This window comes from Pomacea canaliculata, linkage group LG12, assembly GCF_003073045.1.
Source record: "Pomacea canaliculata isolate SZHN2017 linkage group LG12, ASM307304v1, whole genome shotgun sequence".
NCBI lineage: Eukaryota > Metazoa > Mollusca > Gastropoda > Architaenioglossa > Ampullariidae > Pomacea > Pomacea canaliculata.
The window spans coordinates 11358588-11369823 of record NC_037601.1 but is presented as its reverse complement, the minus strand read 5'-3'; the positions used below and the strand labels follow the sequence as shown (position 1 = coordinate 11369823).

General features: G+C 36.4%; 1 protein-coding gene across 1 annotated transcript; it reads right to left on the bottom strand.

Annotated features, from left to right (window-relative positions):
* Nucleotides 1–657: 657 nt before the first annotated feature.
* Nucleotides 658–10683, bottom strand: LOC112553265 (RNA pseudouridylate synthase domain-containing protein 2-like). The gene is made up of 11 exons (XM_025220367.1): nt 10260–10683; nt 9107–9224; nt 8564–8685; nt 6828–6928; nt 6403–6569; nt 6144–6285; nt 4707–4843; nt 4070–4123; nt 2563–2654; nt 1657–2136; nt 658–940 (listed from the first exon to the last, which is right to left on the bottom strand). The coding sequence occupies exons 1-11, from the start codon at nt 10545–10547 to the stop codon at nt 857–859; spliced, it is 1785 nt and encodes a 594-aa protein (XP_025076152.1). The 5' UTR covers nt 10548–10683; the 3' UTR covers nt 658–856.
* Between the last annotated feature and the right edge of the window lie 553 nt (nt 10684–11236).

The window sequence follows — 11236 nt, the reverse complement described above, 5'->3', positions numbered from 1 at the left end:
TTATTAGCACAAACCAGTTGATTGTGCTTCATTATAGACCTTTGCAGAATTCACGAGTTTATAAACATAAAATTTTTGTGACCGTTTATGCTTTATTGCGACCCTGCAGAAATTACATTCAAAAACATAAATAGTGCATTTTAAGAAAGCGACTTCATCTACCACGGTGCATGTAATCGATTGCTTTCACCTGGAGAGTTAGTTTCCCAATAAATTTTCAGTCAAGCGCATCAATGATAGAATAAGCATGACCAAGAAAGTGAAAACAACAAAGAAAAGCATTGATGTATATGATTTTAAAAACTTTGTTTCAATATTTAAATAAATGAATTTTAATAAATAAATAGTGCTTAAAGTCATAAATCGTGAAATGAAAGCAGACTGGATGATCTCCCAACTATGACCGCCCCCCCCCCCCCCGATATAATCTAATTTTGGTCGATTTTAGCAAGTCATAATAGAGAGACTTTTACTGTATTATATTAACTGTAAAATGAAAAAGGAACTTCACTTACTGTGACCATGAGAATGCACCATAATTCTTGGAAACCTACATTTCACACATCTTGGCTTTTGATGCCTCCCTAATAAAGGCAGCTTTAAGAATATTTTCTAATATGCCTTATGACACACTCTCAAGAAAAATGAAAATCACAGTCACTAACAAACAATTTTATTTAAAATCATGTACTTTGCAAAGTTGTTTCCTACAGACTTTTCTTGTATGTTAAACATTTATCCATCATTAAAAATGTACTTGAAGCTCAGTACATAGACATAAGCACATATTCAAATGCATATTTTGTTTTCGTGGGTGATGGTTGATCTGGTCCATTTTGACAGTTTCATGGATTTGTTAAGTAGAATCTTCCACTTTTGGACTCTCCCAGTCATCCTGAGCCCAAGCAGGAAGGCTTGTACAGAAATTCCAGTCCGGGCCCTTTAAATCAGGTAGACAGTAAAATCCTGAGGTAAGAATACTATAAAATCCCCCACACACACACAAAAAAAAAGGATCAGGCTACCCACCCTAACCCCGTTTCAAGCATAATGTTCATGCCACATTGATATAAATAGGAATCATAGTGCAAGTAACGGAATCTGATAGAAAAACAAAGAAAACAGATCTGACTAGTGCTGTGGTTGAGTGCACTAACCACCTGGCTATGGTGCCTTCCTGACATATCATCCTAACTTCCATTTCTGTTGTGTATGCTAGTTACACTGCACAACTCTGGTTTGAAGTGAAGGTTACTTTTGCAGTTTGATCTTATTTTTGAAGGTAGAGTTGATATATTTGCATCACTAGAGCATAATGTGAATAATTAACATGCTCAAATGAAGTGATAATATTAAGATGAAGATAAAGCATATATAATACAAACATATTTTAACAGTAGACAAATAACTTTGTTTACTAAGAAATTTTTTCTTTTGCTTGTAGACTACGTGCCAGTAGCAAAACGGTTGTAGTGTTCATTCTTAATATGTAGGTCTCATATTATAATAGAATGGAAATTTTAAAATAAAGGCCCTCTAATTTAAACCTGCTTGATGTATCACACAAATATTTAATGTTGTTGGTTTTCATATCAGAAAACTAATGAAGTTTAAAAATACCATTTCATTAGTAAAATGGAAGGCAAGTTCACATACCTGATATTTGAGGGCATGCAGATACATAACAAGGTCGCTCGGTTTGGGATCAACATACTTCAATCGGCAGCTTCGACAGCCAGAATCTGGCACCCAGCGTGCTGCATCAAAACCACTCCTTGCAGCCTTGTTTGCTTTTTCTTCCTCAGTACTTTTGTCCACATTACTTTCACTGACGAGAACTGAGATGTTCTCCAGCTGACTTTTCTCTCTCGTCTCTTCTGCCTTGACAGTGAGTCTTTGTCTCTTGGCCTCAGGTGACTGGGTGAGGTCTGGAGAATGTGAGGTATTAACAAGCTTTTCTAGGGATTTAGCTGAATGCATTTCATCATGCATTGTCCCATCTCTGTCTTCAGTAATGTTCTTCCCTAATACATTCAGTCCAGCATCTGTCTCTGTATTTATAGCCTGATGAAAAAGTGGATTTTCTCCCTCAAACCACATGCCTACATTGTGCTCTTGCATGATCCTTTTGCACAGCTGTTGGGAATAAAAAGAAGAAAAGAAAGTAATGTTTGTCAAATATTATTTAAAGCCTAAAATCTAAATTGTAACATCAAATTTTCCTTCTCTATTTCTGAAAGGAAACAGTTTTTAACAAATTATATTATTTACAATATGTCTCTGTAATAAGCAGAAGAATAAACAGAAGGCAGAAAATGTATCTAAAAATAGTTATTGAAAATAAAAGTAACAGCAGTTTTTAAGGTGTTTTTTCAACAATTTGCTGTTCAACTGAAGTTAACTGTAGTGATGCCAATGCTAGTAATCACAATGCACATACAAAAATAACTCCATGCATGGTATAAACAGAAGCTATAGATTGCTGATTCTACACATAACACAACAGAAATTCTTCACAAGCTGCTTATTACCACTACTACTATACACCTGTACTTATCTGACCTCTTCTGTTGATACGTCAGAGATGCCTCCTTTGCCTCGCTCTGGTCCCCAAGCTAGGCTGTTATAGTATGGATCATTGACGATTGGATAGCCTAAGATTTGCAAAAATAAAGCACAGCAATAAAATAACTATTATGATTATTATGTACACACATTCTATTTCGAAACATTTAGACATTCTAACAAAATTGACTTGAAATGGGAAAGATCCAGGTGACCAAACAAATGCTAGCCACGGAAAAAGCAGTTGTTGTTTTTTTTTCGCAGACCAGACAAAAGGACAATGCCAAATATTGCTGACAAAGGGAAGATCAACACTGCAGTTTATTTTAGTTTATTCCTCACTACTCCTCGAGAAGCATAGGGGTGCAACATCTCACTAGCAGACCCAGTTTTTGGGCAGCCCCTCAGTTGGGCCTATGTGGTTCCAGCACTCTTTGCCTCACTCTCTAATGTTCTTTTCTGTCTGCTTTGGTCTCTCAACTCTCCTCTTTCCCTGAGGGTTCCAGTCAAGTGCCTGCCTGGCAATAGTGTCAGCTGGTTTGCGCAGAGTGTGTCCTATCCAGCCCCATTAGCACTTTGTGATGTCTTGGCTATTGGCATTCTGGATGGTTCTTTTCCACAGGCAATGTTGGAGATACTTTTTCAGGCCATCTTATTCCCAGGATATGGTGTAGGCATCGGTTGGTAAATGTCTGGAGCTTGTTGTTGATGATTTTTGTCACTCTCCAAGTTTCAGAACCATACAGTAGGACTGTCTTCCCACTAATGTTGAATATGCAGGTCTTACTGCAGAAGGATGATGCTCAGGAGTTCCAGATGGGGCAGAGGCTGTTGAAAGCATGACTGGCCTAGTTGATGCGGCTTTTATAATACTATAGTGCAGGGGTGGGCAATTAATTTTCCCAAGGGGCCGCATGAGAAATTGGGATGGTTTTAGAGGGCCGGACTAACGTAGTTAACTTAGTTTTACCCAATACTGTATATATATACTAATAGTATATATTCTGCGGGCGGGCCGGTCAGAGACAGGAGGCGGGCCGGATCCAGTCTGCTATAGTGATTCATCAGCCTCTAGATGACGCTTCTGTTTACACTGTCATTGCAGTGTTGCTGGGTGCTAAATATCTCTTGTTTTCTTTCTCCCATTTTTTTTCCCCCTCTTTCCCTCATGTGCTCTCACTGTTGGCTCTTCTCTCAGATAAAGGACACTTTGAATGATATCAATAGCAGTGACGTGAAAAAAATGACGGTGATGTCAGGGATGCCAAATTTGCAGCCAGAGGTAGTCTAAGGAGTAATATTAAATATTAACACGACGATGATCTGAAGCAAATTACATGGGCTAAATATTCTATAACATTCCTATCAATTTAGATTGGAAAAAGTGTAGATTAAGTTGTGTAGTGCTCACACACTCACTCTTTTACACATTCACTCTCACATATCACTACAATCTGCTTATAAGGAGAAAAAGAAATGGCAAAAAGGTAAAATGATGTCTTACCAAGATACTGCAGGTGCACTCTGATTTGATGTGTTCTGCCAGTGTGAGGTATGCCTTAAACGATAAAAGAAATTAAGGTACAAAGCTGTTTCAATCTACAACTTAATTTTTTTTAAATAGATCACCTCACAAAAAATACAGAATAAATTATTGAAATGAGGAAAGTATAGAATAGTATTTTCATTTCTCCTTTCGTCTATTTATTCTTCTTTATTTTATGGCAAAGCACCCAGCCTTGTAAACAGATGCCATATGCAGAGAAGGAAAAGCATGCCACAAGATAAAAGCTGAACCCAGGACAGCCAACTGTCACCACATTGGTGACAGGCACTAATCGTTGCACCACCGGACTGCTCCAAAATGCAAAGGAAAAGCCCTGACACTTTAATGCTATCAAGGCCTTTAAAGAAATATAGTATTTCAATTGTATTTCAGTTTAGTAATAGTTAATCAAATAAAGACCATCTAATGATGAAAGATGATCAATGTTAGAAATAAGGCTAGTGCTGATTACTAATTTTTACTTGAAAGATCAAAATGTTATCTGTTCATTCTGAAACTTTTCTCTTATAAAGAAAGCAGATTAAGGGTATGCATCAGATCAGACTTTGCTAAACAAGTTATGAGCACTACTCACATTTGACAACACTTGAACAACCATTATAACTAAGACGCTGAAAAGTTGTTCGGCTTGGCTTCCCATTTGACTGAACCCGCCACAGTGTCAGCTTGTGCGAGATGCATCCCAGTGGCTGATCTACTTCTATTTCTCCCCTATTACCAGAACAGAAGATACTACCCTATATGCATTTATATAATTTGCATCATTTCTAAAAGGTGCATGCATGTTTCTTCCACAGCAATACAGTGCAATGGTTACTTACATTTTACAACATTACAAAAACCATTAATTAAATAAAAGTTAAACTGATCAAAGACTTTTTTAAAAATAAAAGATTAATGAGCTCTTATGGTTGTCAGTCATCCTTTGACCGGCACCTGTTGTTAGGGGGTTAAGCATATGGATAGATGCCGCAACTGACAGGGCCCACCACTCTTCCTATTTTGGGTGATAGTGAACAGGTCCTGTACATGACGACCAGTCCAGCTTTTGATGTTTGTAAGCCAGTTCTTCCTCTGGCCACTGCAGTGTCAACTTCCAAGGTGCCTTGAAGGATACTCTTTGATAAGGTATTGTGCCAGGTCACATGATCAAAGAAATCCAGCTTGTCACCTGACTGTTGAAAGTAGAGGTTCCTGGTGTTCTACGAGAATGGCAGTCTTGTTTCATTGGTTCTCTGTATGAAATCTGAAGCAGCCTCCTCAGGCATTTGTTCTTGAATACCTGGATTCTCCTATCTGTTTCAGCAAGCAGATTCCTCGTGTCAAATCTGTAGAGCAGGTTCCTTACTACCAGGGATTTGTACAGATTGTACTTGGTATGGAACATGACGATGGAAAAGAGTGATAATTTTTGTAGGTAGCACTTGCATATTAGAAATACTAGACTTCTAGGAAAGCTGTTTGCCTCTTTTTTGCTGTGCTCTGTTTAGTAACATTTGCATATTTACTACAACATGAGATCAAAAATACTGATGAATGCTCAACCAGAAACAAAACACCCCTATACAGAAAGGAATACAAAACAGAAATAAACAATAAATTGATGGTTATTAATAATAATGCAGATTTATATAGTGCATACCTCCACCATACTGTAAACTCAATGTGCTTTACAAACATTTTCAGAATACAAAACACTGAAAGCACACATTCAAACCAATACAAAATGTATAGAACACACATACTGACGACACAAACCCAAACATATCAGCAAGCAACCGGCTATAGAGACACAACAACAGACATCTAATGAAGAAATAACAGTTTCTATTACACTAAACACATCTGTGTATTGAAACTTAATAAGGTAATGGAAGATATACTGATACTTTCTGCATTACTATAAAATTCTAAAGGAGTGTTTGTGACCTATTTCATTCTTACACCTTGAAAACAAATCTTTTAACAACTTACAAAAATATCAACAATATAAAATAAAGAAAACGCTCACTCAGGAAATTCTCCTACAACTCTAGCAACATATTCTTTATAGACATGTCGATGAAGTACTTGATCTTCAAGTTCTTTGGTTTTCTTTGCTGTCTTGCCCAAAATCAAGACTCCAGATGTCAAGCGATCCAGCCGATAAATATCTGGAAAAATGGTGATGCTCAAACTAAGAATACCACAGTGACATAGGTACATTCTATCCATGTTAACATAAACACTTATAAACTATGAACAGACATGCTTTCTTCAAAACTACTCACTTCTCAGATTTTCATAGCCAAATTCTTTTCCCATGATGAAGACAATTGAGTTAAAACGGAATTTCCCACAAGGATGACATGGTATAGATGCTGGTTTATTGATCACCACAAGATCAGGTGTGTCAGATATAATTTCAATGGAAGTGTCTAACACTGGATTTTCATGCCTGAAGAAAACAAAATCAAAGTCAGAAAGTATTCTAATATATATCCTTTTGATGGAAGAGAATGCTGAATATTATCACATGCTAAATTTTGTGGTCAGTTATGCTATCTGGTTTTGTAGTTTCTTCAAAGTGCCTCTCTTACAAAATAAATAATAATAAAAAGTGTCAATTAGGAAATACTAGACACATCTTTGGAAGTCAGCACCATTAAAGTCAGTAATGACCAAATTCTGCTGCAAAATTTTTGAAAATGGTAACCTGTGAATGTGATGTTCAATGAGGTCACCATTGGTCAACTTGTAGTCCAGTCCCACAATATCGCCATTAACCCTTAAGTTTCCTTTTTCTACCGACAGCCTCTGTAATGAAGCATATAGAGTGATGTTTCAAACATAATCAGCCAACCCTTCTTGATCCATGAATTAAGGAAACTTTTGAACATTGGGATTTATATTTTTTGGCTGGTAGGGGTATGTGGATATCTAAGGCCTGAACAAAGCTGGTGCAAATTAGCATAAAAGTCTTCTTTGGTTTCTAGGATAAAAAAAAGGGTAGGTGTATTATCTAATATTTTGCTGACTTGGGATGGAGATATAAATAGTCATGGTTCTGAATTAATTAGGACCTTGATAGAATCCACATGCAATTCCCAGACTTGGAAGAGATTGGAAGCATAAAGCTTTGTTGTCCACTTAGGTGACAGAGGTTCAGGGATATTGATATTTATTAAGATAAGGTGTGCAGCTCATAGGACTTAGGTGACTGTGGTCACTAGAAGATTTGGGATAGTTTGTTAGAATTAGAGGTATATCACAATACGTGACATTAGACATTTATCTTTTGCTAGCATCTATGTAACAACAATTGGTACTGAGTTTGTTGGTACCATTGTCTGGGAAATGGGTTATGTGGTCAGCTAGTTCAGGTAAGCATATAACAGAAAGCAGGCTAATGGTAAGTACTTTTTCCTTCCTTTAGCAGGGACTACCATCTCTAGATGCATTGACAGCTGTAGTCCATTCTTTGTGAACTATTGGCACTTGTGATCTATATCACTAAAAAGAAACTAAATTTTATTGCCATTCCTCACAGACAACAAACTAACAGGGAGATACATCAGATTTGTGTCATCACTGTCGTTTCTCACTGTCAACAAGCGATATAAGACAGTGACAGCACAGACACCACTGTCGGTGCTACTGCAGTTCATTGTTGTCTGGAGTGTGATGTGGGGCCGCCTGTAGACGAATTGCCTACCTACATCATTGTTCAATGATTGTAGTCGAATTACCTACAAATTGTTCATTGCTTGTAGTCAAATTACCTACCTAAATCATCGTTTATTGCTTGCAGCAATTGATGTGAGGCAGTGGCATCAGAGAATTTTGTGTGTGTATAAAACATATTTTATAGCATGTTCGAATGATTAATGTTCAGTAATAATAACTTTGATTTTTCTGTACCACTTGGTATTTTTGGTTGTCTCATGCAAGTGAATAAGTACTTGAGCAAGAGCGTGCGGACATTGGAAGCCGCTGGGTGGGTGTGTAAAGGGTGGCTTGAAATAAGATAGCCATCAGAGGTGTCTCTTCCCCTAGGACTGTCTAATCCTCTCTCCTTCATTCTAGTCACATTTTCATCATAATGGGATGAGTAAGATGCCGAAGCTGCTCCTGTGAGACTACATAAGTTTAATGCTGCTGCTTCATATACATTAATATGTTTTATTTTAAATTTAAATTATATTGATAAAATTGAATTCTATTAATCTTTCAGCAACAAACAGATTTAAACAAAGCCAAGGCACTCATGAAGGTGCAAATACATGCAGCATGCAAATTAAAATTTATTTAAAGTACATTTTCTTTTTGTCAGTGGCACTTTTACTTTTGTTTTACTGATTATTCTGACCCTTGTTGTGCTCATGTGCCACAACAGATATAGCTGTGAGCTGTGTGAATTAACCTTAAAATTGCTGGAAGAAATTAACTCACAAAGTCATCAGGAAAATCCACCCGAAATTCATTTTGAAAGACATCCTGGACAGTTCTACCATACCAGCGCTCCTTTGCATATGTACCAAAGGCAAAATAATATGGATAAACTTTTCGCAAACCTGTAAAATGGCAAACAGAATACATGGAGCTATTTTAGCTAATACAATTTTTTTTCAAACTAGCCTCCTAATAAAAATAAAGGGTAAATCTAGTGATCTTTTCAGAGAAGACAAAAGCTTGCCTTCTTAAGTTTCAACTCAATTTAACTACCCAATATACAATGCAATATACTAAATGGTTAGACTCAATGAGGTTTCTGAGTCCCTGGAATGTAAAGCTATCCTAATGACAAACATTAACATTAACCACCCTGCCATATATGATCTAAGAAATAGAGTCCATGCTAGATATGTTACAGTGTGCAAAATAACTTCACCTAACATGAAACTACCTTAAGACTAAGTCTAAATAAAAATGTAATTTAAATGAACATAAATGAACATAAGACAGAAAAATGTGAGATCTGCATAAAAACAGTACCATTTTCAAAATAGTAGTCTGTTTCACTGAAAACATCTTTACTGAAGCCTGGGTTTGTGTTTCTGGTAAATGGTCTCTTTGATTTCCTCAATGCTTTTTGCTTTTCTTGCCTCAACATCTGCAAAAATTAAGGTAGCACAGTTACTAAGCTTTACAGAATTGTTTTGCATGTTTTAACTGGTTCATTTTATTACCATAAATAAAACAAAAGAAAGGCACATACAAAATATGACCGATTTAGAGTGCATGCAAACTGAAACTGATTTAATTTGCATGAACAAGATGATTTCCTAGATACTGATTAAAGGATTATTTTCTCCACCCCAACCTCTCCTTCTCTTACAAGATAAACCTAGCATCCAGCAGTACATTTTTCATAGTCTCCCTACCCACTTTGTCTTACAAATGAGAGCTAGTATACATTTTTCTATTTTAAAAAATCAACAAAAATTATGTACCATTTTCAGCTTCTGGACCTTAAAATGAAACATAAAGTTATTTTTTATATAGAAGAAATACAGTTTGGGTTTCACAGCATATCCATGGTGCAGTTTTCTCTCTGAAGTATTTGCCATCCATTGCACACTAAGTTTTTTGTGATTTTCAGAGGGGTGGGGTGGTCTGGTGGCACAATGGTTTGCGCCTACCACCAATACAGTGAGGATTGGCCGTCCTGGGTTTGAATCTCATTTTGGGCATGTAGCACCTGTTTGTAGGGCTGGATCCTTTGCCATGATATTTAGCCTTTATTGCTGGCTCCATGTAAAAAACCAATTCCCCCACCCTTATTTTTTGGGCTGACACCATTACTATTCTTAATTTCACGATAGGTTTCTTCTTAATAGCAGGTGACTTAACTCTTTAGTGACATAGGTTGACTGCATGAGACCATATACTGAAGGAAAAAGTTTCTAGGGATTAATCATACGTAAAAAAAAAGAAAGAAAATCTGCATGAAGTCTTAACATCAAAATATGTTACTTGATTAGTAAAAACAATGCTGCCGAACAAAAAAGTTTAATAAACCATTTAAACCATATTTCAAATTGCATTAACTTCACCATTTGATTTGATGTAGAGGTAAAATCAGGTCTCAAAGCATTAGATGAAAGTAGTTTATATGTACTTATAGTAGATGAGAGTACTCATATACCTTCTTTCTGGCTCGTTTTGACATCTGGTTCACCACTAACGGATTCACAGAAACGTCGCCGACCGTGTTAATCGATGAAAGCAATATGCCAGAGTCATTGTTTGCTGTCTCTGCTAGAGTGGCCATCAAATCAACTGCAGGCTGAACTTCTTGCTCTGCATCCATATTTTTTAAGGTGCCTGCTTTGGTCTTGTTTGACTTGGTCAAGGTGTCAACAATTTGTGAGAAATTGGTGTACCAGAAAGTAGAGCGTTTCAAAAAGTTACAACTTTTGGATTTGACGCCCATGCAATATGGTATCGATTTTACCAATTATTTTCAAATCCTGCGTAAATGCTGTGTAATATAAGATCACTGCGACATTCTATCTATCCCCTGCACTTAGTTTACACACTTTACCACATGTTCCGTGGTCATTATTAGGGGCAATAATTCTGTAAATAACTTCATTGGTTACTTCCCCTAAGTTCAGGAGGCTCATGAGGACACACAAATAATAATAAATAAGAGAAAAACTTGTTCTGTTCAACAAATGTTGAAAAGCTCCAGCGAACAAAGAAAAAGAAAATACGTCTTAATCACATAGGGATCATTAAATGTTAACATTTTAAGCTGATGAACGTTATATACCTGGTACTAGCCATGCATGAACCAGTAATTTTGAAATCTCACCCGTAGACTAAACGGTAGAAAGAGCTTTTCTGTGAAAATTGTAACTCACTTTAAAGTTGGGTGAAAATTGAATGTTTTGTAAATTTTTTTGTATATTTAAAAAATTGAATGCTTCAACGCAATCATTTCACATAAAAACACACCAAATAATTAAAGCATTGAATAAAATAAAATGTATATGCTGAATAATTAAACATTCTTTCACAGGAAAAAATTCAGCAATGGTTTATGCTTCAAATTTATTTGCTTCTGCTGCAGTAATAAACAAAGCCATTTTGGACAAGTAGATCCCTATTATTTATAGG